At 64.2% G+C, this 25607-nt stretch overlaps 1 protein-coding gene across 1 annotated transcript; it reads left to right on the forward strand.

Moving 5' to 3' along the window:
• Positions 1-946: 946 nt before the first annotated feature.
• On the forward strand, positions 947-25040 carry DAZAP1 (DAZ associated protein 1). Its single transcript, XM_059388491.1, is given in 13 exon segments — positions 947-1137; positions 8558-8598; positions 9241-9407; positions 9677-9742; positions 11531-11641; positions 12842-12890; positions 16075-16157; positions 19102-19255; positions 20913-20942; positions 21068-21208; positions 21979-22001; positions 22003-22156; positions 24092-25040. Coding segments are annotated over 13 exon segments (1221 nt in total). The 5' UTR covers positions 947-1108; the 3' UTR covers positions 24265-25040.
• The last annotated feature ends 567 nt before the right edge of the window (positions 25041-25607 follow it).

Consider the following 25607-nt stretch of genomic DNA (forward strand, 5'->3'; position numbering starts at 1 on the left):
TCCCCGCATCGGGGACGCGCCGCTAAGCCTGGCCCAGCGCTTTCTCCTCCGCGCGCCGCGGACCCCGCGGGGCACCAGTGCCTGCCTCCCGTCCGGCCTCCTCCGACGGCACAGCGCCGGAGCCGTGCACGAGGGCGGTTCCCGGGGCGCGGACGGACCGCCTGCCCGCCGCGACCCGCCCCGCCCCGCCCGCTGCCCGCCCGCCCTGCGGAGGGGCCGAAGGAGGTCCCGCGCCCCCGCGGCCGCTCTAAGGGACGCGAGGCCCGCGTCCTCGGCCAACCCGAAGCGCCCGGGGGCCCGCGCCGCCCGCCCGGGACCCGGCCCCTCCGCCGCTTCAGGCTGACCCCGACGAGTACAGGCACCTGCCGCCGGCGGAGCCCGAGGGCACCGGGTGGGCGGGCTGCTCCGGGCTGCGGGCCGTCTGCAGCGGGGCCCCCAGACCCGCATCTGCGGGCGACGGGGGCACGCGGCGGGGACGCCTCTCCGGCCGCCGCCGCCCTCTCGTCGCGTCAGGCGGGCGCCGCGGTCGCGGCCGAAACGCCGACCGGGAAAGGGGCACCGCCGCCTCGCGTGACCCCGCAGTGGGCGTGGCCTCTGCCCGCCGTTGACCCCGCGTGCCACTTCCGACCTGAGCGCAAACAAGGAAGCCCAGCCGCGCCTGCGCCCCGCGGTGCTTGGCTCGGAGGGCCCGCGGGCGCGCGCACGCACGCACGCACGCACGCCGTTCGGCGGCGCGCTCCCCTCCGCTGGGCGGGGCCGGCGCGCGGGACTCCACTTCCCAGCGTGCTCCGTGGCGGCGCCGTTCGCCGCGCAGGGGCCAGGCCACTGATCGCCGGCTCCGCACGCAGGCGCGCACGCAGGCACGCACACCGGCGGGCGCACCCCTGGCCCCGCCCCCGGAGGCCCCGTGCGGGAGCGCGCCCGGGCGTGCGCAGGGCGGCGGCGCGGGCGCGGGGGCGCGCGGTGACCGTTGGCGCTGAGGGGAGGAGGCAGCGCGGCCGCCGCCGTTGCGCAGATCCGGGCCGCAGCTGTGGGGAGGGCGCCGGGGCCGGTGACCTTCCGGAGGCGGGAGCGAGCCAGGGGGCCCGGGACGCCGAGCGCCGCCGCCATGAACAACTCGGGCGCCGACGAGATCGGGTGAGGACGCGCCGGCCTGCGCCGCCGCCGCCCAGACGCCGCCCCGGTCCCCGTCAAGGTCACGCCGGCGGGCCGCGCTGGGGCCGGCGGCTTGGGGGGCCGGGGGCCGCCGCCGGGACCGCCGGGGCCGGGGGGCGGCGAGCCGGAGGGAGCCCGGGAGTCCGGCGTCCCGCCGCTTCCCGGCCGGGGCGGCTCTGGGAGGGCCCGCGGGGGGGGGGGGCACCCGGCCCGGAGCCGGACCGTGGAGGGGCGGTCAGGGCGTCCCCGTCGCCGCCGCACCCGGCGCTCCCGTCGGGGCAGCGGGGAGCCTGGCGGCCCGGGCCGTGATGTCCGCCCCCGCGCCCGGGGTCGTGGCGGGGGAGCCCCGAGCGGAGCCCGAGAGGGTCCGGGGGGACCGCCGCCGCCTCCTGCGCGAGGGGGACCCGGAAAGGGCGCCGGGGGCTCTGGGACGCCGGTGCCCTCGGCGAGTGGACTTCCCGCGGGGGGTGGATCTGGAACGGCAGGCCGGGGTCGTGGGGCGCCGCGGCCGCCGGGGGGCCGGGCCTCCCCGGGGCCCCCGGGGCTCCCCCCAGCCCGCGCACCCACTTGGCGGGGCGGCGCACGTGGCGGTCCCGGCCTCGGCCCTACGGGCTGGGCCGCCGCGCAACTTCTGCCCCGCGGGCGGCGGCGCGCCCCGCGGCCGCTCTGAGCCCCTGCCGGGGCGCGAAGAACAAGGAAGGTGCGCGGACCCGGGGCCAGGGCCGCCGTCACGTGGGCCGGGCCCCCGGGCCGCCGCCGAGCGCTGGGCGCCGCGGCCATCTGCCGGGGGTCTGCAGCTGGAGCCCCTCCCGGCCCCGCGCCCGCCGGCCCCCGGCAGGCGGATTGGAAAGAGGGGGAAGGTACCCGCGGGGCGGCCGTGGCGAGGGCTCGCCCCGGGACCACCGCGCAGTGCTCGCTGCGTCGGCGCCGGAGGAGCCCGAGGTGTGAGCGGGGTCCCGAGGGGCTCGGAAACCCGTTCCGGCCCCGGCTGAGGGGCGTGGTCTGGCTTTCTTTGCGGAGCGCGGCCCGGTGCCGGCCGCCGGGCTTTCCGGAGCCGGTTTCCCGTGCAGTTCGGGGCTGGGGTTGCGTGGCCGTGTGTATGCTGCTCCGTGGGCTCAGGTGCTTGACCGGCCTCCCCCGGGCCCCAGCTCCCGGTTCCGGCTGTGCACAGAACATGCCGGCCGGGGGCTCCCCCTTCCCACCCCGCGGGCGGAGGGCACCGCGGGCAGGACCCCGAGCTCCTAGCCTGGCTCGCTTTACAGAGCGTGTCCGGAGACTGGGAGACGGCTTCTTTGTGTTACGTGGGTGCACTTGTGACGGGAAGCCAGGGTATAGGGAGAAAGTGCTCCAGAAGTGGGGCAGAGCCTGTTGGTGAGTCGGCCGGCCTTCCAGGGCACAGCCTCGCGGCGCCCAGGCCGGGGGTCTTCCGGCGTTGCACTGCTTTTTGCTCAGGAGGGAAGGGGGCCCGGAGAACCCCGAGGTATGCTGCAGGGATCCAAGCCTGGGTCTGCAGAGGCAGCCTGGGGATGCCGCGGAGCTAGTAGCGGGTCTCGTACCCTGGCTGGCCGCGTTCCCCTCCCCACGCTTGCACGTCGGCGCGGATCGCGGGACTTCTAACGTCGTAAATGTCCGGTGGCCAGAACCTTTGAATTGCTTTGCAGGTAGAAGGCTGTTGCTAAAATCCATTGACCAGTTTCTGCTTTGTACAGGATCCTTGTTTCTGGTCCGTTGATGTGGGAGTCCGGGGTCCACTCTGATCTCCGTGCTCTGCTCGGCTGTCCTCGGACAGTACGGTGACCCCGCTGGGCTCTGTTTGCTGTGAGCAGAACGCGGTTGCCGACTGTGGGTGGCTTCCACGTGGGAGCGAGTGTGGTGCTCAGATCCAGGTGATGGGAGATGTTAGCGGGCCATGACAGGCCTGAACGATCTCTGACCACATGCCCCTTCATCTCCGGTCGCCCTTGTTGGGTCTGTGGTCAGCCTCGTCCGAGTGGCTCCCGAGGGAGCGTTCCACAGGCGGGAAGGGCTGCTCCCCTTTCTCTAACAGGAACCGCGTGTGCGGGTGCAGGGGCAGGGCTTCAGGAAGCGCGTGGACACGTGGGGTACAGTCCAGTGGGGGGTTGTCCTCCTGCGTTTGAGCCTTCCAGGGAAGAGCGTCACTGAGTCTGGGCTGTACCTAAGCCGGCTCAGCGGTCCCCAGGAAGTCTGGCGGGAGGAAGTTGGCTGAGACTGGTGGTTTCAGTTAGCGTTTCCAGCCTTCCGATGGTCACAGATCAGCCAGAGCAGAGGGAGGCTGGGTCTGGAGGCCAGAGGGCTGATAGGAGCAGCAGGGTCACGTGGGGCCCCATGTGGCAGCTGTGTGACACGCTGATAACCTCCCTTGGGGCCAGAGATGAGGGGGAACAGGCACTCACCTTGCTGGGGGGCGGGGAGGGCATTCTGTCCTCTTTCCTGTGCCATGATCTTAGAAGGGCCACTTGGAAGGGTCTCTCAATTCCAGGTCAGGAGCTGGTGCAGGAGCTCTGCACAAGCCCCGCAGAGGTCCAGACCCCTGGGTGGGCCTCTTGCGGGTGTGCACAGTGTCGTGGGGGGGCGGTTCCCATTAGGACCGAGGCGTCCTGTGCCACCTGCCTCCGGGGCCCCTGGCGTGTGTTGAGGAGCTGAGAGAGGTGTGCAGGTGTGTGTGCTGCTCGTAAGGCAGGGCCAGCCGGACGCTGTCCAGGGAAGAGTCCCGGGGGAAGGTGGGCTCCGTGGAGAGAAAGCGGCAGCACGCGCGTCCCTGTGAGAGCAGGTGCCAGGAGGTGGCGGGAGCCCACGGCTGCTGGAGCTGGAAGCTGGGAAAGCCGGCAGCCTGGCCCCCCCCCCCGGTCCCAGCAGCCTGGCCGGCCCCGGCTGTAGTGCTAGTTGGGTGAGGCCAGAGGCCTGGCCCTGGAAGAGTGGGGATCGGGTGAATGTCCGTGTGTGGAAGGGGTCCTGATGGCCGGGTTCAGAGAGGTCCTGACTGTGGAGGAGGTTGTCTTCGTGCCGCGGAGAGGGTGATGGAGACTTGGGGGTCGAAGGTAGAGATGCTGTTCTTCTGCACTTTGGATAGTCCCCAGCAGTGCGGACATGTGGGGCGTCCTGGCCACTGTGGGGGCTGAGCAGCATCCCTGAGGCCCGCCCACTCGGTGCTGGAGCACCCCCAGTTGTGTCCCCAGATGCTCCCCAGTATCCTCTGGCAGATGAGACACGTGTTTGGTCACATCTGCTCTTTCCAGCCTGGGTCCCCGGGCGTCCCTGCCGCGTCCTCCCGTGGTTTAGGTGTGCTTGCTCCAGTGGGAACGAGCTTGGCATCTGTCATGTTGACCATGACATTGGGAGGTGCTCTGGGTCACTACTTGTGTCTCCAGTGCTGGCCGTGAGTCAAGCACTTTTCACCAGGTGATGTGCGTGCTCTGCTGGCAGCAGCTCCTCCCTTGTCTGCCGAGGCTTTTGCCCGGTACCAGGGAGTGCTGCTGGGGGACACTGGTCCTGCCTGGGGGAGGGCAGGTGGAGGGCCTCACGGGGCGGGGGGGGGAGTTCATGCCAGGCACCAGGGCGTCCTGGGGTTTTCTCTCGCAGGCGTCACTTGACCGCCCCCCCCACAGTGGTCTGGGAGGGGGCGAGCTCCCCTTGCTGGCAGGGGGGCAGCCTGAGCTGCTGCTGGCAGGGCCTGAGCCCCAGGACTTGGCGTCTGCCGCTGTGGGGCGGCTGCCGGGCCCATGCTGTGTGCTTCGCTCCAGAGCTGCTGCCTTCCCTGCGGACAAGCACATACTCAGGGAGACCCGGTCCCCGGGCGACCTCCCCGGAGGGGCAGGACGGTGCAGACTAGGCTCTGCGCTGTGCACTTCAGGCAGAAGAGCCGTTGGCGGAGCGGCCGCGCTCAGCCCAGGCCCTCGGCTTCTAGGCCTCTGGAGCCAAGACGTGCCCTGCCGCTGCCTCGCAGGCGAGGGGGCACTTTCTGAAGCCTGCCTGCCCACTGGGAGGGGCGGAGCCACAGCGGCTGGCCTGAGCACCGCGGGTCCAGACGGGGCGTCCTCCACGGGGGTTTCCAGCCTGTCGGGTGGGGGGGCGGGAGGGTTAAGAGAGCTGCTGCTGCCAGGCGCTTGTGCAGAGCCCCTTGCAAGAGGGAGTCCCCAGCACCTGCTGTAGGCTCGGGCCCAGGGAGCCACCTCTCCTGGGCCCTTCTGGTAGTAGCATTACCCGTTGCCTGACTCGGGGTCACCTGGCAGGGCCTGATGGAGCCAGGAGGGCCCCTTGGTGGTTTGGGGGGATTTGGGAACTGGGAGGGGGCCCATGACTTTCAGCTTCAGCTGAGTCATGACTCTTGTACCCTCAAGAGCAGGGAAGGGCTGGGGGTGGGGTGCACGCGGTCAGCTGGGCCCTTAGTCCGCAGAGTCTCGCCCAGGCCTGAGATGCGCGCGGTGCCCCACGGGTCCGCCTGGGCCGCCGCAGGGCTGCTGGCCGGCCGTGCATTCCCCGCCCTGTGCCAGGCTTGCCCACGCGTCTGCAGTGACTGCGCACGGTTTTGCTGCCTGGGTCGTGATGGAGCTGCTCCCGGCTAGTCCTGCTGGAGGCCCCATAGTCTGTGGGGCTCGGAGTGGGGCTCAGTGCTGGGGCTCAGAGGTGGCCTCCCAGGACCTCGGGAACCTTGTGGCTCTTGCGTGTTCCCCTGGGGGAAGTCCGCCCTCGGAGGGGGAGCAAAGGAGCTGGGAACAGGTATAGCAGCTAGTCGGGTGCCGCCTGGAGGCTTGGGGTGCTCGCTCTCCCCGACAGACGGGGGAGCTGCTATGAAGGTGCCCCGGGTGTGCAGCTCAGAGAGCCCAGGGCCAGGGGCCAGGGAGATCCTGTTGTTCCTCGGTTGTGAAGATCTCTCACAGCCGAGGACTTTCTGTAACTTCAGACTTGTGGGACGGAGCGAAATAGTGGCCGGAGAAGCCAGGTTCTCTTTCCCCGCCAGCTCAGCGCTGAGGTCCCCCTGCGGCGCCCCCCGCGCTCTTCTGAGACCTGGAGCCTTCTCTGAAGTCAGTGCAGCTCAGCGGAGAAACGAGGTGCAGTGCTGCCGGCTTCTCACGGCCCGGTCCGTGGGGCAGAGTTCGGTGGTGTGTCTGGCCTGTTCTCCTTGGTGCCAGATTTTGGCATTTCCGTGAGGGGTGGAACCTGGACTGGTCCGACGAGTTCCTTCGTCCGTAGGTGGGCGGGGGCTGCAGGACTGGGTTGCTGGGTTGGCACCTGCGTGCGGCCTTCCGTTTGGTTGGGGCTCGCTAGACGGGCGCTGGGGTTTGTCTCAGTGAATCAGGTTTCGGTGCTTGAGAAGGCTGCAGGTGTCTTTTTCCTGCATGAATCTGCTTTTCCACGGCAAACCCGCTGCTTTCCTGCGGGCAAGGAGTGGGCAAACAGGCAGCTCCGCGCGGCACCAGCCAGCCCTGGGGCCTTCAGTCAGCAGCTGCCTGCGCCTCCGCTGGGTGCCCGGCCCTGCGAGGGTGGGCGGGGCCTGAGGCCCAGCGTGCTGGGGCAGCACCCTGGCTGGCCGCGGGGGGCCCCTCTCCCCTGGGATTGTTTGCCTGCGGGAGGAAGCCTGGCCTGATTTTGAGGGGTGCGTAGGAGACACGAGTTCCAGCTAATGAGCCCCAAGCGTAAGCTTCCCTCTGCTGCTTGATCAGCACGTTCCGGGAGCCTGTCCTCACAGAGCGGCCTTGCGGCCTGCACAGCCCCTTGAGCGTGGCCTCGGCCAGGGGTTCCTGTCCCCACCCCTCCTCAGCCCGGCGAACCGCGCCGTGGACTGTCTGTGGCCCTTGTGAGGATGGCCGTGGCTGTCTCTGCGGTAGTGGGGCTGGTGTTTCTCACACACTGAATTCAGAAGGCCCTGGGAGCGAGGCCCCGGCGGTCCTGCTGCCTGTGGGAGGCACCCTGCCAGGGGCTGGCACGCAGAAGCTCGATCCCCGGATGCAGCGGGGGTGGCAGGTGCGCCGGCCACCTCGAAGGGGTCTGTCCTGGGGTGGAGGACAGGGCCCCCCTGTTCCTTGGCGGCTTGCGGGGGTCTTTTTGTCTTCAGGCTGAGTGTGGTGGTCGGCTCCAGACGAGGGGACTGCGGGACCCTAAGTCTCAGACGGGGACGGAACCTTGGCCATGTGCTGCCTTCTGAAGCCCTTGCCCGTTAGCATCCGGGTCCCCCTCTGCGTGTGACAGTGCTCGTGACCCCTTCCCCCACCTCTGCTGTCACGGCCACCGCACATGTTGTGGGTGGCCTGAGTGGTGTCTGAGGGGCCTGGGCCTATCGGAGACGCAAGGGAGCTTGGCCACAGTGAGGCCTGGAGTAGCCCCAGCACATGGGCCGCCGCCTCCCGCACCGGTGCCTCTGTTCACTTCAGGCCCAGCCAGTCCAGGCCCGGGGGGCAGGTGCATGCTGCCCTGTGGCCTGTGGGCGTGGAGCCCCTCCCCAGGGGCAGGGGGAACTGGAAGGGCTCTGCGTGTCTGGGGCTGCGCGCGAGGTGTCCTGTGCAGAAGAGGGGCAGGTTGGCAGCTGGGGCAACAGTGGGGTTCTTCTGGAAAGTTCTCGTGTGTCTGCCCGAAAGGACAGCCCCAGCTGCCCTGGGGTGGGAGACGTGGGACGGGGCTCCGGTGCCACGTCTGAGGCTCCAGGGGCCGTCCGGTGATTCGTGGGTCCTTCCTTGTGACCACAGGGAAGGTACGTGACACTTTCCCCTGGGGCATCCCGCTCCCTGCTCAGTCAGTCTGTCGCAGGTGCCTTTAGACCTTGATTCCTAAGTCCTCACGATTTGCAGGAGCGCAGGGGCCCTGTGCCCTGTAACCCCGCCCAGAGGCCCCTGGGGTTTGGGGGCTCCTGTTGGTCCATTTCCCGAGGTCTCGTATTCTCACCGGTTTGCCCCGCGGGCACGTGTGGCTCTGATGTGTCGTGTTTGTTTGTTTGTTTAAAGATTGATTGATTTATTTACTTGAGAGACAATGAGTGAGAGAGAGCATGAGCGAGGAGAAGGTCAGACGGAGCAGCAGACTCCCCAAGGAGCTGGGAGCCCGAGGCGGGACTCTATCCGGGCAGTCTGGGATCATGACCTGAGCCGAAGGCAGTCGCTCAACCAACGGAGCCCCCCGGGCGCCCTGACGCGTCTTTGCTTCCATGTTGTGACTCACTCGCAACCATCTTGGCCAATCTCCGTGTCGGTTTTTGTGTCTGCAGCTGACGAGGCTGAGCAATGGTTGAGGGGGACATATGTCCTTGCCGTGACCTTGATACAAGGCAGCATCTCTGCCTCACTTCCGCGGTCAGGGGCAGGGCAGGAGTCCCACCTCAGGATAGGGCAGATGGCTGCATGGTGGAGGTGAGCACTGTCTTGACCCTGAACGTTCTCTTGTTGAATTGCAGGAAGCTCTTCGTGGGCGGTCTGGACTGGAGCACCACCCAAGGTAGGTGGCGGGGCCGGCTGCGTGCCCGCACCGCAGACAGGCTGATGACCTTGGTCTTCAAGTCGTGTGAATGCGCCTCGCTGTTACTTCAGGGTTTTGCTTGTTTTATTTGATTCTTGACTTAGCGTTGTCTTGGATCCCCGGGTGGGGGGCACCTGACCCGGACCCGTCCTCATGTGTCGGCAGAGTTGGGGGCGCTATGGAGGGTGGAGGGGCTGCTGTGCGGGGTGTGGAGGCTTGGGGGCTTGCCGGCGCCGGCCGTGAGCTCAGGCTCAGGAGGAAGCAGCTTGTGGGAACTGGCACTCCTGGTGGTCACTGAGCAGTGCCTTCCACTTCCCTTTTCCTGATGCCTTCGGCCGCTGCCGTGGCCAGTTGCACACGTTCTGCTCCGTGGGAAGCCATGACGTGTCCGTGTCCTGAACCCCGTCCTTTCCCATGGGTCTCCTGTCCTGGACGGTCTTCCCCTTCCCCCTCCCCGCCAGTGATCTGCTGAGCCAGTCGACAAGGGGCTGGTTCCACGCTTTCCAGGTCAGGCTGCAGAACTGGGAGCGTGTGTGCCTGTGTGCGTGACGCACCAGCGGGGGGGCCAGTGCTTAACACTCCGGTGTGTGTGTGTGTGTTTTTGTCCCAATCTCCGAGCAGAGACTCTACGCAGCTACTTTTCCCAGTATGGAGAAGTCGTAGACTGTGTGATCATGAAAGATAAAACCACCAACCAGTCTCGAGGCTTTGGGTTTGTCAAATTTAAAGACCCAAACTGTGTGGGGACGGTGCTGGCCAGCAGACCACACACACTAGACGGCCGAAACGTAAGTGGTCCTCCCGGGAGTCCACTTCCCCCGTCCCAACGCCACTGCCGCGCGCTGCCCTGTCAGCCGGCCTCTGCGGCTGGGCCTGGCGGGTGTGCCCGTGAGGGAGCGGGTCAGCGGGGCTGGAGCTCTGGGCTGGGGCCGGAGGGGGCCGGAGGGCCTGGATTTGGGGTGGAGTGACTGGGAGCAAGGGCTCGTTTGCCGTGCGGACGCCTCTTCTAGAGAAAGTGGCTTCGTAGTCACAGCTGACTCCTTTGAAACTTCTGCAGATCGACCCGAAGCCGTGCACGCCTCGAGGGATGCAGCCGGAGAGGACGCGGCCCAAGGAAGGATGGGTAAGGCCGGGCTGGGCAGGGCAGCGTCTCCGCTGGTGTCCTGGCCCCGTAGGAGGGGAAGTGCGCCCCCCGCCTGGGGTTCTTCCTGTGGCCCTTGAGGGCAGTGGGGCGCTTTACTGCTGGAGCGGCACACGGTCACTTGACTCTATCCAGTGGGTGTGTGTTTTACTTTGTAGCCAAGAATATTCTTCCTAGTCTACCTTGGAAACAAGAAAAAGGCCTCCCACACCTGTTTGCGATCAGGAGTTCCATTTTCTCCTCCCTGGGGGCTCCCACCCTGCCCTGGGAGGGGGCTGTGTCAGTGCAGCCTCTGGTCCCCCGCTCCTTTCTGCCTGCTGGCCGTTCCCATCTGGGTGCTGCGGCTCGGGGCCAGGGCCCAGTCAGCCGTGTCTGAGAGCCGGCTGCTTGGAAGAGCTGGTTCTGAAGCCGCCGGTGTGGGGCTCCGCAGGGGTTCTCTGGGAGCTGTGTGGCCCCTGATGCCAGGCCTGTTGGAGCAGACCCTTCCTCTGTCCACTGTCCCGTCCCTGTCCTTCCCCAGCCCAGTAGGTCTCGGAGAAGACCGTCCTCCAGGACTCCATTGTCCTGGCAGAGGGGCCTGGCCAGAGCTGGGCAGCAGGCAGGGCAGATGTCTGGTCGGCGTGTCCGGGCCAGGACCCAAGAACCTGCATTTCTAGCAAGATCCATCCGCTGCTGGGGCTTCAGACCCTTGAAATAGTTTTTATTTTCCCAATTTTCTATTGGGAAACTTTTTGGGAAGTTTGGAGAAATCAGTAAAGTAGTACATCAGACACCTAAACACATGGCCTAGACCCATCAGTTGTTAACATTTTCCTAGTCATCTCTGTCCTGTCCCACCTCCGTCTGGATCTGCCACTCCTGAGTGCAGGAGCGGGTATCTCCTGAAACCACGTGCTCTCACGCAAGGCCTGTCCCCGCAGCGGGGGTGTCGGCCTCGGCTCCCGGCGCCTGCTGTGCCCACGGGGGCCCTTGCGGCTCTGGGGTCATTCTCCGCGGCTTCCGTGGCTCTGCTCTTCAGACTGGAGTCGTGGCCACATTCAGATTCTCTTCGGTTCCTCGTGTCCTCGAGTCTCTCAGCAGCCTTGCCGAGACGAAGCAAACACTTGACGGAGTTCGAGCCCTAAGTGCACCTGGGAGACCCTCGCCCGCCCCAGACCCCCATGGTGTTGGTCCAGGGCCGTTGGGACTACGGTGCCCTGGCGCCCTGGACAGGAAAGATGGTGCGAGGGGTCGGGGGAGCCGGCGTCCTAGTAGCCGGAGCCAAGGTCTGGGCCTCCTCTGTCCACAAGGGACGAGCTCGGGCAAGTGTTTGCCTCCAAGGTGCGGGGCCCTCCCTGCAGAGGGTGGGGTCACCAGGGTCCGGCGAGGCGTGGGGAGCCCCCCGTCATCCTCTTCGGTCAGCCCCGGAAAACTGCTGGTCTCTGTCCTGCCAGCACCCCGCTCAGCCCTCGGGGACGCTAGAGCTTCCTGCTCTCGCTCTCGTGACTCGGAACTCGCCACGGGACCCGCCACTCGCTCCGCGCGTGCGTTCGGGTGGCCACGCCAGACCCCTGTCGCCGCGGGTCCCAGAGGAAGGCGGGGGAAGCGTTAGGACAGTTCGCTGATTCTCTTTGGCTTCAGATTCAGATTCTCTTTGGTTCCTCTTTGGAGGGCTTTGGTCTGGCTTCGGGCGGGGTCTTAAGACCAGTGCGGCGTGCGTCACAGCCTGACTGTGGGGAGCGTCGTGAGGTCTCCCCACACCGACTAACCATTGTTTCCTTCTTAAAACAGCAGAAAGGACCCAGGAGCGATAACAGTAAATCAAATAAAATATTTGTCGGTGGGATTCCTCACAATTGTGGTGAGACAGAGCTCAGGGAATACTTCAAGAAATTCGGAGTGGTGAGTTGTTCCTGCCCCAGAGCACGGCGGGTCCGGGCGGGAGCGGTAGAGCCCGGTGTCCCTGGAGGTGGAGCTGGGCAGCTCTGTCCTCTGGGCCTCTGTCTCCCCCAGAACAAGCCAGAGCCCGGGGGGGGGGGGGGGCTTTGCTGCTTTTTTGGGCCAGTGGAAGCTTGCCAGGCCGGTCTGGAAGGCTCTCCCCTGGTTTGTGAGCGCCACGGTGGGGAGCGTTCCGTTGTGTCCGGGAGAAGCAGGGTTCGGCCCGACTGTGGGAACCGGGAACCAGCCTGCCATGCCTTGTGGGGTGGGGGGCGCGGTGGGAAGGTGAGGAGTACCCTAGCCCAGGTCTGGCGGCCTAAAGGGAGCTGGCCTGGCACTCGCCGGCGAGGTGTCTGTCCCCTGCGCAGCGTTTCCTCAGTGACAGCAGACCTTCTCCCAAGGCTGGCTGTTTCTGGAAGAGGCTGAAATCTTTGAGAATCTTATGGGGGTTTAGAGTTACCTGGGCTCCTCCAGGAGACTCAGTTCTAGTAGGGCAGGCAGAAGACGGGGCTAGCAAGCGGGCTCGTGTGGGGGCCGTCCAGTCAGCTGAGGCAAAGGCACAGGGTCTCCCCAGGCTCCCACCGGGCCACACTCCCAACGGTGGGACAGCCCTGTTGCATCACTGCCACCTGCTTGTCGGGGGGTGGTTCCTGAGTATGCAGAGGACCTGGGCCGGAGCCTGTGCCGAAAGGCGGTCCGTGAGCCAGGGGCCCCGGGGAGAGGGCTGCTGGCTAGGCGGACACCTGTCGGGGAGTGTCCAGCCGAGTGCTGAGCAGTGGGATGGTCTCGGAGCGTGCGGCCGAGCACCAGAGCTCTGGGTCTTGTCCCGCCATCCAGGCCTTGGTTTTTGTCTGAGAATGGAAGGGCGCCCTGCGGTCCTGTGGCTGGAGCGTGGGGCTGGGGCCTCCGGTGTCCACGTGCCTCCCCGTGAGCACTCGGGGCACAAGCAGCCTCCTGCGGGTCCCCTGGCCGCCCCTTGGCCTCCTGCGGGTCCCCTGAGTCTCAGGCATCAAACGTCAGGAGTCCAGCCTCTTGCCTCGGGGCCTCCCTGGGGAACATCTGGAGACATCCCTGGCGGTCCTTTGCCTCGGGAGTCTTCGGCAGCCGGACGTGCTCGTGCCTGCCCGTGGCTCCCGGGTTCTCGAACACCCGTCTCTCTTGCAGGTCACAGAAGTGGTTATGATCTACGACGCAGAGAAGCAGAGGCCTCGAGGTAAAAGAGATGGAGTTTGTCCTTGACCTTCCCCTTCAGATGGCAAACTATTTCACAATTAGGTGGTGGTGGTAGCGAGCTCGCCGCAGAGAAGGGTGATTCGAGACACGACTCAAACGTAGGCCCTTCCTGTGCAGCCCCAGCCTGTCTGCTTCCCAAGGTCAGACGTCCCCGGGTTTTTTTGGCTCGTTCTTTTGAAGTTTTTGCAACCTGACATGAATTTCAATATGGTTTCTGTTTTTAAACGTGTACTGAGAGCTTGCTGCTTTTCTCAGACGGTGCCCTGGACACTCCGGGCCGCGTCCCGCTTGGAGCCCCTGCCCAGGCAGGTCTCATTCCGTGGCGTCAGGCTAGGTCTGCCCCAGCTCGGCTTGAACGTGGACTTTCTTATCCATCCCATGCTTTTTCCCTGTTTTTCTTGTTTCTTGTTCCCCTAAGACCGTGGGGCAGCGGGAGGAGAGTAAGGAGCCGCCTCAGGCGTCCCTGGGAGCTTCCGGGAGCTGCCCGCGCCCGCACGTCCCAGCTGGTTCGTGGGGCCGGGACAGCAGGCACCCGATTTCTGTGCCCTTTTTTATTATTATTGTTTATTATTACTATTTTTGCAATTTTATTTTTGTGGCTGCTGCTGCTTGTGCCCGCCCGTCTGTTTGGGTTCATCCGCCGCTTGGGGACCGGCTGCGCGAGCCGGCCTGGCGTCCGGGCACCGCGCAGCCTCTGCCCCAGCCCCGTCGGAGGCCCCCGCGCAGAGCCGGCGCCGCCGCCGCGTGCGCCCGCCATGCTGGAGAATAGTTTGCCATTTGAACTTCATCCTCTCCCTCCGTGATAAGTGACGTATCCGCACTCCATGTCGATTAAGCTGTTAAGTCTTAGCTTAACTTTAACATAGACATACATGCTTAGTGACGTACTTAAGTGTCTCGTAGTAAAGTACAGTAACGTTAAGTAAGTTGTTTCTCCTTTTCTCTCTGTGAATTGTTTGTGATTAACGATATCTCTTTAGATTTCTCTTCTCCAGGTGCTAAATTATGTCACACAGGTACAGGCCAGTCCTGCAGTCAGAGGACGGAGCGGGCTTCGCTCCAGTGGGGTGTAAACGAAGTTTCAGTGTGTTTCTGGCCGCTCCCTCAGTGGTGATGTCGCCTTTTGACAGACAGATGCGTCCCTAGACGCCCCGCCCCGGGGCTCCCCACCCGAGACTCACCGCCTCTCGCGCAGTAACGGACCGCGCGAGCCCTGTGGCTACAGACACAAACTCCTGCACTTGGAGAAAATGTTAACTTTCTAACGTGCTGTTCATTACCCATGTCGTGTTCCACCATTCGCCTCCGGTCTCGTGAAACTTCAGGGCGTGGGGGTCCTGAGGGCTGGTCCTAGACTCACACCCCCCCAGTCGGCGCCCTGAGGCCTCGCCCTGGGCCTGGGGAGCACGCCGAGCCGCCGTGGGCTGGGGGTGCAAGACAGGAGGAGCTGGTGGGGAGAGCGCTTTGGGCTTGACCTTGGGGCCCACGTTCCCGTGGGAGCTCACAATGTCCTCCACATCGGGCTCTGAGGGTCCCTGCGAGCACGAGGCCAGCAGAAGGGGGGGAGCGATGGCAGGAACCCCCCGTGGGCTAGAGGGGCGTCCCAGAGAGGTCCTCCTGCTTCCTCCCCTTCCAGGTCTTTCCAGGCCTCCGCCTCCCCCCTCCCTCTCGGCTGACCTGAGACTGTCCCGGTCCTTGTCCCGAGGGTTCTGCGTGTGTCTTGCTAGGGACAGTGAAGCCCTGGTCCCGCCCCTCACCCTGGCCACTGCCTTTGCTCACCTCCCACCTTCTCTTTGCCCCCCCGGCCCGCGCTCCCGCTCCTGTCTCCTTCCGTGTGTCTTGCTGTCATCGTTCCGCAGCCGTGACCCCACCCCTGCCCTCACGCCGTGTGCAGATTCTCGTGTGAGCGTGTGCGTAGTCCCGCTCAGACACGCGCGTGCAGGGACACGTCAAGCCTCCAGAGTCCCGGGTGTCCCTCCCTGCTAGTCTGGCATCCCCTGGTTTCTGAGCTGTCCGCCCCCCCTGCCCCACGTCATGCCTGCAGTCCCCCCCACCTCGCCACGGCCCGGTGGCTGCAGCCCCAGCGTCCCTGTCCCGCAGCTGAGAGGCCTCGGGCTTGGCCGCCCCTTCCCGATCGATGCTCCCTCCCTGCACGCTCTGGCCCCGCAGTCCTCGGAGGCTCTGGCGGGCACAGGCCTGACCCGGGCTCTGGCCGTCGGCCAGGGAAGGTCAGCTGCACCGCCCCCGCCAGCACCCCGTGCCCCCTTCAGCCCTTCCCCGCAGCCGCCCTCGTCCCCCGGCTCTGCCGGCAGCTGCCTGCCGCTCGCCGCCTCTCACGCTTAGTCAGTCGGGCCCCGGGGAGACAGTGCAGCCGACTGAGGACCAGACACGCCACGGTAGCCGGGCGGCCACTCTCACCCGGACCGACCAAACTTCGTTTATACTGCCACTTCCTTGTGTTTGGGAAACACTAAATTTTTTTCCCTTGAAAATTCTCTTTCTGACGACATAGTGCCTCTTGCTCTCGCTGCTGCCAGCAGAGTTTGACCTGCTGGAACCCGTTGTGGCCTGTATCTCTGTGTACCTTGTGCGTAGGTCCGTGAGGTAGACACCTGTATGCATACGTGTGTGACTCGGACGGGACTCCTTGGGCTTATCCAACGGCGTTGGCTAAGCTTAGCGAGGCACGAACTGTAGACACCGCAGTCTGGTCGGCGCGCTAGAACCATGAATACGGCTGCCGTCAGACCTAGTCGCAAAGCGAATTGCAAGCCGAGGGGGAGACTCTCGGGTTTCAGAAAAGCAGCCGCGCACCCACGGCACATACCCCGTCTCGCGGAGGCGGAGCTCGCGGCTGCTGCCCTGCTCGCAGGGGTGCGCCGCGGCCCCCTCCAGAGCGCTCTGGCGTGCTCCACGCACCGGGCCTCTCTCCTGCCCAGGCTGCGCCTCCCTCAGAGGCCAGCCACCCCCCCCGGGGGGGGTTCCCAGCGTGTCTCCACGGGGAGCTCAGGCTCCACCACCGGCTCGGGCCCTGCCCTACAGCCGCACACACTCGCTTCCCTGAAACCCTTGGGCACCCCCTCGGCCCGGCCCTGATACTGTTCATCACCCTGTTTTGTGTCACAACGCCCTGCTACCTTGATTCACTCTTCGTCGTTGGCTAGGTTTTGGATTTATTACTTTCGAGGACGAACAATCAGTGGACCAGGCTGTCAACATGCATTTTCACGACATCATGGGCAAAAAAGTGTGTAGTTGTAGTTTTATTTTACCTTAAGACCAAACCAAGTTTTAGGCAACTTAGGGATTTCACTGGAAAATACAAATCCTGAGCAGAAAAAGGGCCTGGGACATAGGGCAAGGTGGGCTCTGGCTCCTGCAGAAGCACAGCGCCCCGTCCTGCCCGAGGGCTCCTGCCTGCAGCGTGGCGTCTCCCGTCTCGCCGGCGCTGCTCCCAGAGCCCCTCACTCTGGATCCACTGGGACCGGTTTGGGGGGGTGGCGGTGGCCCCCCGGCCGAGGGGCACGGTCTGCGGGGGCCTCCTGGGCTGGCCTCCAGTGAAATTGCAGGTTGCCTCAGGCTTGGTTTCAGTGACCACTCCTTCAGATGTCTGTCCCGCATTCCAATTGCCTCCTGCCACCCCGTGCCGCGCGGTGGGCAGTGGACCTGTGACAACAGGGTCCGTGTCAAACTGAAAGAGACGTAAACATCCTGAAGGATTGGTTCTCCTTTACTTGGGTCACTTACTGTGGAACTCCGGCCGCAGCCACATGCTCTCGGTAGTACTTAACTCCGTGCGGTCAAGTGACCTCTGGTTTCATCTTCATACTGTGTTGCTGCCGCGGCGGCGGGCAGGCTCAGCCCGCGCCCGCTCCTCCTCTCCCGGGGCCCCCGGGGCTCGGGGGGAGTCCCCCCTCAAACAGATTGCTGGGAGAGGGTCTTAGTGTGGGGTCTCTGAGAGTTAGCGAGAGGCTTCGGGCCCCTGTTTGTGCAGGATGCCTGTCTCTGCCCTTGTACCGCCCCCACCCCCAGCGGTCCCCGCGGTCGCCTCACAGGCAGCAGGCATTTCCTTGCTGCTACTGCCCTGCCCTGCCCCTGGGATGAGAGCAGGCCCATTTTTGTCCGTTACGGTCCTGTGGAGGGGCTGAGGCACCTCGAGCTTCCTGCCTCTCCTGGCCCAGCCCCACAGCCCGCTCCCTGCACGCGGTAAACACGGCCGCGTGGAGCTATTTTTACATAGAGGTGCCTGAGGTTTGGTTGCTTAATTAATTCCGCTTGAACCTGATTAAGCAGCACACGCAAATCTCGCTCCGACGTTCATTGAAGCTTTTAGTTTAAAATTAGCGAGCAGATTTCAGGGACGCTTGCCAGTTACGAACACCAGTTCAGAGGAGTCCACGTTCGATTCCTGAAGGTACTGTGACATTGGAAACGTGGAGGAGGCCCGGTCCTGCTCCAGGGGCAGAAAGGCCGTATAAGCACTCGGACCTGCTTCCAACCGCAGGCGGCCGGCCCCACCCCGGTTTTGTGGGATGCATCGGTGTCTGAGTCTGGTCCACACAGAGCACAGAGTGGGGACTGAGGTGGCTCCTCGGTGTGGGACGCAGCTTCTCAAGTAAGGTGCACACGCCAGAGAGCCCAGCCCCCGGCAGCAGCCCCCAGCCTCGTCCTCTTCCGTTGCCTGACCTTCACTGGCGGGCGAGGCACGGCAGCCCCTCGGTTCTCGGTGGGGGTTCACCTCCCTAAGGGGCCTGGGTCCCACTTCTCATTAAAACCAGAGTGCCAGTGGCTGCATCCACGTTCTGATAGGAAGAGGGTAAAAATTAGGGGGGACCATGCAAGGGCTGCCTTGCTTTGCTTTGTAAGCGGAAACCAGATTCCCTTAAGGAAAGTATGTAGACTCGTTCGTTGGAGTTCTTTGAGGGCTCCTTGGTCCTGCTGCCACGTGGCCTCGAGCTAAGGGGGATCTTGTTCCTGTCCATGGGGTGTCCTTGGGGCATCAGGAAGGTGGGGTCTTTCTGCCTCTGTCCCACCTCCTGTTTGTTCTCCAGCAGGAAGGGGCCCCGAGCAGAACTGTTGGAATTTGGAACACGTAATGCTTAGTGCACCAGCCTGTGAGACCCCAAGGATGACTCCGAGGGGATTTACTGTCTCTTCCTTCTCGTTAAAATTTATCGCTAAAGAAAAAAAATTGGAGACGCAGATGCTGAGGCAGCCCTGTAATTGGGGGACCTCGGACTGTCAGTCTGGCCGCATCTAAACCCTGCAGTGGGGGGGGCTGCTGCTGGCGGCCACAGCGCTCAGTGCCAGGGGGCGCGCACGCTCACTCCCGCTGCGCCCGTCCTCGGGGCTGCGGCTCCTGACAGCGTCCAAAAGAGGAAGGGTCCAGGGCTGCCGACCGAACACAGTATGAAGATTGCTTACTGATTCAAATGTCCATTTTATTGCATGTTTGTTTACTTTTTTTGTTAGATGTAATGTAAGACTCTTTATCACATCCATTCCCTCTGACATTATTTTGAGTTAATTGAGATTCTTTAAGCGTTAGCCTGGGGAAGGTAAGTCTTTATCTTCCATTAGACATTTTTAAATAAAAAACCTAAGTAAGCCAACTGTGTTTCTCAGGTATGAGCTTAAAGCCCAGGCAGGGGGGTGGGGGGGCTCTGGAGGGCCCGTGAGTCCATCGGCCTGGCTCCTCCCAGCGAGGCTCGTCCTCCCCGCGGAGCTCGGAAAGCATCTGGCTCCGGCCACGCCTGAGCCAAGGAGAGGCCCTGGAGAGGCCTTGGAAGAGGCTGTGATGGTTCGGCCCGTCCTGGGCTCTGTGTCCCTGGGGTGATGAGGCCATCAAAGGAGAAAGTTGTCTTTCCACCTTGTCTGAAAGACCCTTGTCCCACAAAGCTCTTGAGGGTCCTTGGCCTTCAGCCCGTGCTCTGCAGCAGGCTGGGCTTACATGGCTTACGGTTGCACCTGTTGTACCTGAGAAACATGTTTTAAGCAAAAAAGAAAAGAGAAAAAAAACTATAAATTTTTAAAGAAAAAAATACTGGCCTAAATAAGGTTTATAGTTAAGTATTTAGTTTTAAGTCATAATAAGATGCTAAGTGTAGTCATAAGTTATTTGAGGGTGTGTCTGAAGGGAAGGGGGTCCAGGACCCTTGGCATCTCCCTAAACCAGAGCTTCATTTGTCTAGGTGGAAGTTAAACGGGCTGAGCCACGGGACAGCAAAAGCCAAGCGCCGGGACAGCCAGGTGCCAGCCAGTGGGGCAGTCGGGTTGTGCCCAGTGCTGCCAATGGCTGGGCAGGCCAGCCCCCACCCACGTGGCAGCAAGGATATGGCCCGCAAGGTAAGGCTCTGGCCCCGAGACCGGGTCCTGCCCCCAGGCGGCCCCTTCAGGGAGACCTGCGTGCAGGCCGGGGTCCTGAGCCGGAGGTGTTGCAGACTCACCGCAGAGGGGGGACGTGCTGACTGGACAGGCACACAAGCCTCTGAGGGACGGATGAAGGCAGAGGCGGGGCCCCTCTGCGTCCAGCCCCAGGGCCAGTGCACAGCTCCGTGCTGGGTACCTGTTAGCAGCCAGACCTTCCGGCAGGCCCCAGAGGGGCACTGTCCAGCCTGCTCGCAGATGAGGAAGGGGCCGGTTTCCGTGTCCTCACCTGGTCCACCTTGAGCATGCTGTGACCCTCGGCGGCAGCGTGCTTGGGTCACAGCCCGGTTCCCCACCTGTGGTTGGGCAGATGGCTTTCTCTTCCTGTGCCCCGCTGGGCTGTGTGAGTGTCTTTGCCTCACAGGCCATGCTATGGAGGAGGGCCACACGGTTCTGAGGGGGCAGTGAGAGGCTTTGGTGGCTCAGGGGACCCATCCCTGCCGCCTTCGCCCCCAGCAGCGGCCGCACCCCGGCGGCCGTCTCTGCCACTGACAGCGAGCCGATGACAGACGGTTCTCAGTGAGGATGGAGTGGGGTGCGGGCCTGGCCTGGCTGTCTCAGAGGCTCAGAAGATGCTTTGAGGGAGACTCCGGCTTTGGCCTGGCTGGAAGCAAGCACAGGGTCCCGCCTCTTGGACCTTCTGAATCTGCTCCTGCTCGCTGGGCTCCGGGTGGAAGCTTCCTGGGCCGTCAGGGCCTCTGTGAAGGGTCAGCAGGATGGTTTAAGGTCAGCCTGGCAAAAGGGTTGAGGTTCCCAGAGCCCCCAGGACAGGATCTGATAGCCTCCGCCTCCTTTAGAAACAGTGTCCAGGGAGGGGCCTAAGAAGGCTAGATGGGCCTGTGTGCACCCAGAGGCACCTGGGCTGCCCCCTAACCCCGCACCCACCGAAGTTGGCAGATTGTCTTTTTAAAAACGTTTTTCCCCCCAAAATAAAACACAGCCAGGGGCACCTAGGTGGCTCAGTCGGTTAAGTGTCTGCCTTCAGCTCAGGTCATGATCTGGGGCCCTGGAATCGAGTCCCACCTTGGGCTCCCTGCTCGGCGGGAAGCCTGCTTCTCCCTCTGCCTCTGACACTCCCCCCTGCTTGTGCTCGATTGCTATCAAACAAAGTCTTTGTTGGCGGGGGAGACCCAAATATAGCCACAGGAGACTAGTCACTGAGACCAGAAGCTCTTGCCCGCTAGCACTGGGCTGGTAGCCGGCCCGGGGCTCCCACCAACCAGCCTGATGTCCCATCTGTGCTTCTGGGCCCCTAGTCGGTGGGTGTCCCCTTCACCCTTTCTGATGGGTTCTGTTGAGAAGCTGGGGCCGCCTGACCGACAGACTAGGGCCATCCGGGAGAGCCTTCCCTCGGAGAAGCAGGATACGAGTGGCAGCCCTTTGCCCAGGTGTGTCCTCGGACACCTTCCTCGAGGCTGGGACGTCCCCTTGTGCCCGCAGTACGGCAGGGTGCCAGGCCCCTGGAGGGTGTTTGCCGAAGGGCTTTGCCAGCAGAGCGAGTGCCACTGGGGGTGGGTCAGCTGCTCGGCTGGGCTGTGCACAGGACAACCACCACCCTCTTTGTTTTCCTGTTTAGGAATGTGGGTTCCAGCAGGACAGGCAATTGGTAAGTCCTTATCTGTGGGCCCTGCAGAGAATGGAATCTGCAGCGGGGTGGGCCCCCGGGAGGTCTGGGCGGCGGGAGCCGTGCGCGCGCCCTCCCCCTCACTCCCCTCTGCGCGGGTGTTCCAGGTGGCTACGGCCCGCCGCCTGCCGGGAGAGGAGCGCCCCCGCCGCCCCCACCGTTCACCTCGTACATCGTGTCCACGCCTCCTGGAGGGTTCCCCCCTCCTCAGGGCTTCCCACAGGGCTACGGTGCCCCCCCACAGTTCAGTAAGTTCTGCGGGCCCCTGGAGCCGGGCTGGGGGCCCCCCAAGAGATGCACCCTTTCAGCCTATGCCTGGCACTTGCTTGGGGCACGTGGCTGGGCTGCTGCCTGTCCTGGTCCCTTAGCTTGGAGTGTCGTGTGGGTGGCACAGCTGTCGCGAGAGGGACATGTGCCCCAGCAAGGGACCTGGACCTGACGTTGTGACTCCGCGGAGAGGGGCTTGAGCGTCAGGAGCTCTGGTCTGTGCTCAGCAACATGCTGGGGCACCCGCCCGGCGGCTGGGTCCTCGGCAGTGATGGGAAGCCCTCGGCTGGGCACCGTGGCTGATGGCTGTCCTTGCCATGCGTCACGTGGCCGGCCTCGCCGGTCCCACAGTCTTGCTGGGGAGGGCTTAGGAGTGCGGGTCAGAGTGTGCCCTGGCTTGAGTCAGGTCACAGGACGGCAATGTGGCCCCTCTTGGCAGAGGTGTGTCTCTCGCTGGCCTGGGCCGTGTCTGGTTCTAACCAGAAGGTGGGTGGGTAGAAACGGGCTGTCGAGCCGCGGGACAGCGGGGGAGGCTGTGGGAGCGGCGCTGTGTCCGGCAGGCAGGTTTTGTCCTCACACCACTGCCCGTGGGGTCCCTGCCTAACACTGGCTGTTGGGGGGTCGACAGGCTGCCCCAGGCCCACCCTAGGGACATCCTCAAGGCCCGGCCGCTCCGTGGGTCTAGGCAGGAAGCAGTGTGGGCGGCTGCGGTAGGCTGGGCCGTGTCTGTGTCTGTCTCTCCTGTTCGCAGGCTTCGGCTACGGGCCTCCACCTCCCCCCCCCGGATCAGTTCGCCCCGCCAGGGGTTCCGCCTCCACCTGCTACTCCAGGGGCAGCACCTCTGGCTTTCCCTCCGCCTCCGTCTCAGGCCGCCCCAGACATGAGCAAGCCTCCGGCGGCCCAGCCGGACTTCCCCTATAGTCAGTACGGTGAGTCGGAGACCTGCAGGCGAGGCCTGCGGCCCCCGGGGCCTGGCCCCCCGCCCTGGCCTTCCTGCCCCCACCCCCGCTCCCCCCACCTCCGGCCTTCCTCCCCGCCAGCGCGAATGTGGTGGGGGACCCCGCTCGGCGGGGGCTTGTCGTGCAGGGTCAAGCAGAGTGAACACGAGCAGGTTTTGGTTTCTCGGGTTTTGGCTAGGGAACTAGTCTTAGAAAAACACTGATCGTGCAGCCAGTGTTCCAGGGCCTGTGGGTTTGGGAACCCGAAGCTGTGACAGGGCCCCTAGGAGGATGGCACGGGGCGCCTCGGGGCACCCCCTGTTCCTTGGTTGTCTTGTTTTCTTCTGAGTGCAGAGTGCGGGGCGGGCACCCGTGGGCCCCCTGGGTTCGTGGCTCTGGTGGGCGGTAGGCACTGCCTGGGCTGTTACTGTGGGCCTCACTGGAGCGAGGGGCTGGTCACAGAGGAGGTGCTTCTGAGCCCGGGGTCTGCGGGGTGGCGACCTATGGCTTGTGTGGGAGGAGCTCACGTGAGGACAGGGTTGGGCCAGGTGTCTGGGGGTCTCTTGCTGCCTCTGCTGGGCCACATGGGTGGGACTACCTGTCGCCAGGCCTCCCAGGGCTCCTACAAGAGCCACAGCCTTAGCCCATGGTTCCCCATCTGGGGGTCTGCCCGAGCCATGTCATCGCTCAGACCGTTTTGCCCCAGGCTGCAGCGTCTGCAGGTTGGATGTAGTCCCGGCTGGCCACTCCCAGCTGCTCAAAACTCCGTGCAGTCTTGTCCCCTGGCACTGTGGCTGGCCACGGTCCCCAAGCACCTTGCTTGTCTCCTGTCCCCCTGCCCCACCCCCGCCCCCCACCCCCGGAGCAGGAGGTGTCGGCTTGAGCAGCCCTGGGTGGGGGTGTGCCGCCCGCCAGCGTGGCCCCGCCCCTCTGCTGAGGCTGCCCTGGGGTAGTCACCCTGGTCTCGTCTCTTGCCAGGCCTGGGTACCTATTCTCCAGACCCGTCGGGCTTCGGGCCCATACTTTGTTTACACTCTTATGGTCAGGCTGAGCAGTGATGTGGCCTAGGTAGGTGGCACCTCCTCCTCCACGGCCCCCACTCGGCCTGCGCCCAGGCAGCGGCCGCCCCGGGTGGGGGTGGACCCGGCGGTGCCCTCGGGATGGGGCCCTTGCCGGGGCGAGGCTCTTGACTGGCCACAGCCCCACGGCCCCAGGCACCCCGTGCCTTCTCACACCCTCTGCTGGGACACTGGGACCCCGGGGCCCCAGGACACTCCTGCATCCCGGTGTGCAGTCTGGTGCCAGCCCCCTTTCTGGAAGCGCCTCCCATGCCTTTTGAGGTCAGCAGTGCAGGGTCTAGGTCCTGTTTTGGGGGGGTGGGGGTGACCTGCCCGGCCCTGGCAGTCTCCGCCCGCATGTTCCCTGCGGGGCACTCCTGCCCGGCGTCGGGCACTCTGCCCGCCCCCGCCGGTTCTGCCGGCGCTGCCGGCTCGGGTCAGCTCTGCAGGGAGGACTGTCTCGGGTCTGGCGGGGGCGGGGGAGGCCGGGCGCTAGTCTGACATTTTCTTAGATTCTGGGGGCTGTGTCCGTTTCCCGTGCATTCCACTCAAAAATAAACTTCCTGCAAGCCCTCCGGCCCCCGAGCCAGGCCAGGCGCTCTTCTGTCTCCAAGCTCAGGTTTGCAGGGGCTCAGATGGGCCGCCAGGGCCCAGCCCGCGGGTCCTTGGGAACAGGTGGGGAGGCGAGGCCGGAGACGGATGGGACAGACCAGGGGGTCCTCGGGTTCTCTGAGCTGCTTTTCCTTCTGTGCGGAGACGGTCGGGGTCCTGTGGGGGAGCAGGCTGGGCTATGCAGGTGCGGACCCCTCCTCAGCCATGGGCTCGGACCTGCCGTCCAGCCCCGGCTCACCAGGCTTTTCCCCTGCAGGTTACGGACAGGACTTGGCTGGCTTCGGACAGGGCTTCTCAGACCCCAGCCAGCAGCCCCCCTCCTACGGGGGCCCCTCGGTGCCAGGCTCGGGGGGCCCCCCCGCCGGCGGCAGTGGCTTTGGACGAGGTCAGAACCACAACGTGCAAGGGTTCCACCCGTACCGACGCTAGCTGGCCGGCACCTTGCGGACGTCAGGGCGGCTGAGACCCAGGATTTAGAACTTGTGAACTCGTGACAATCACAAACTTGGCAGAAAAATAGCGACTCGACGGTGGGGGGAGGGGGGCGAGAGGCTTTTGGAGGCGGCGGTGGGTATCTGGACTGAAGTTTTTAAACATATTTCTTTCTCTAACCCATCAGCACAATAAAAAAAAGTCACTGGTTCAACAACAGGGTTTAAAAAAAAAAGTCTTCAGCTTTAATTCAAAACTTCAGGTTTCTTTTTCTTCCTTTTTTTTTTTGAAATTATTTTCCTGAGCCTTTTGTTTTACCGTATATTGTAAACTTTTATGTTAAAGAAAAAAATATACATTTACAAATTGTGAGATTTTTAAGAGAAATTTTCTACGATGTATACTGGCTTATTTTTTAATTTAAAAAGCAGGGTTTCCGTCGGCACTGGTGGCGGTGAGGGGCGTTCTCAGCCCCTCCCTCCGGGCTTTGAGGGTTGGGGCTCGTTGGTCCAGAAACTCTGGGAGCTTACAGAAGAAGTCTACTGAGCGTGTTTTGTTTTTTTGTTTATTCCTTGCTTTTGTCGACTGACCTGCCGGCGCCACTGGCCGGTGCGCTGTGGGGGCCGCGCCCGCCCAGCCTCTGCAGGCGCCCGCCCCTGCACCAGGGACAGGGAGGCCTCGTCAGCCGCTCGCGCGCGCACGTGGTGTCAGGGCGTCCCCACTGACCGGTTGGACCCTGGTTTGAATAAAGACAAGTGCGTTTGGATTAGAAACCCACGTTGTGTCCTTTTGTTCCCTCCCTGATCTCAGCTCTGCGTCCCCACAGGAGGACCTGCGCTGGCCCTCGGCCTCGGCGGTGGTCTCAGGCATGTGCGGCCCGCTCGAGTGGGGAGCCCAGGGTCTCGGTCTTGTGGCCAGTGTGGATTTAGGATGGCCTAGGGCTGCAGATGTGATGTGAAGGGGTCCTGGGTTCCCGGGCTCAGTGGCCGCTTGCTGGGTGCCAGGGGAAGGGTGCCTGGACAGATCTGGGTGGGGACTGGCCAGGCCTCCCCTGTCCCATGGAAGTGACACCTGGATTGTGGCCTTGGGTAGGCCACTCGCCTTTCCACAAACCGGGCTTTGACGTGGACGGCTTTGGGTGTCGGGACACCCAGTTGAGGGCCGTCAGGAGGGACAAGGGCCTGAGCCCCTAGAGCTGAAGGTGGACGCCCGGGGGCACCTGGGGGACCTGGCCATCGTAGCTAGAACCTGCAGCTGGGCGCAGGAGGTGGGTGGGACAAGCTCCAGCATCCCACAGCGGCCACCCCCTGCCTATACAAGGGCCTGGCCAGCAGTGTCCA

Source organism: Mustela nigripes, chromosome 2, assembly GCF_022355385.1.
Source record: "Mustela nigripes isolate SB6536 chromosome 2, MUSNIG.SB6536, whole genome shotgun sequence".
Lineage (NCBI taxonomy): Eukaryota > Metazoa > Chordata > Mammalia > Carnivora > Mustelidae > Mustela > Mustela nigripes.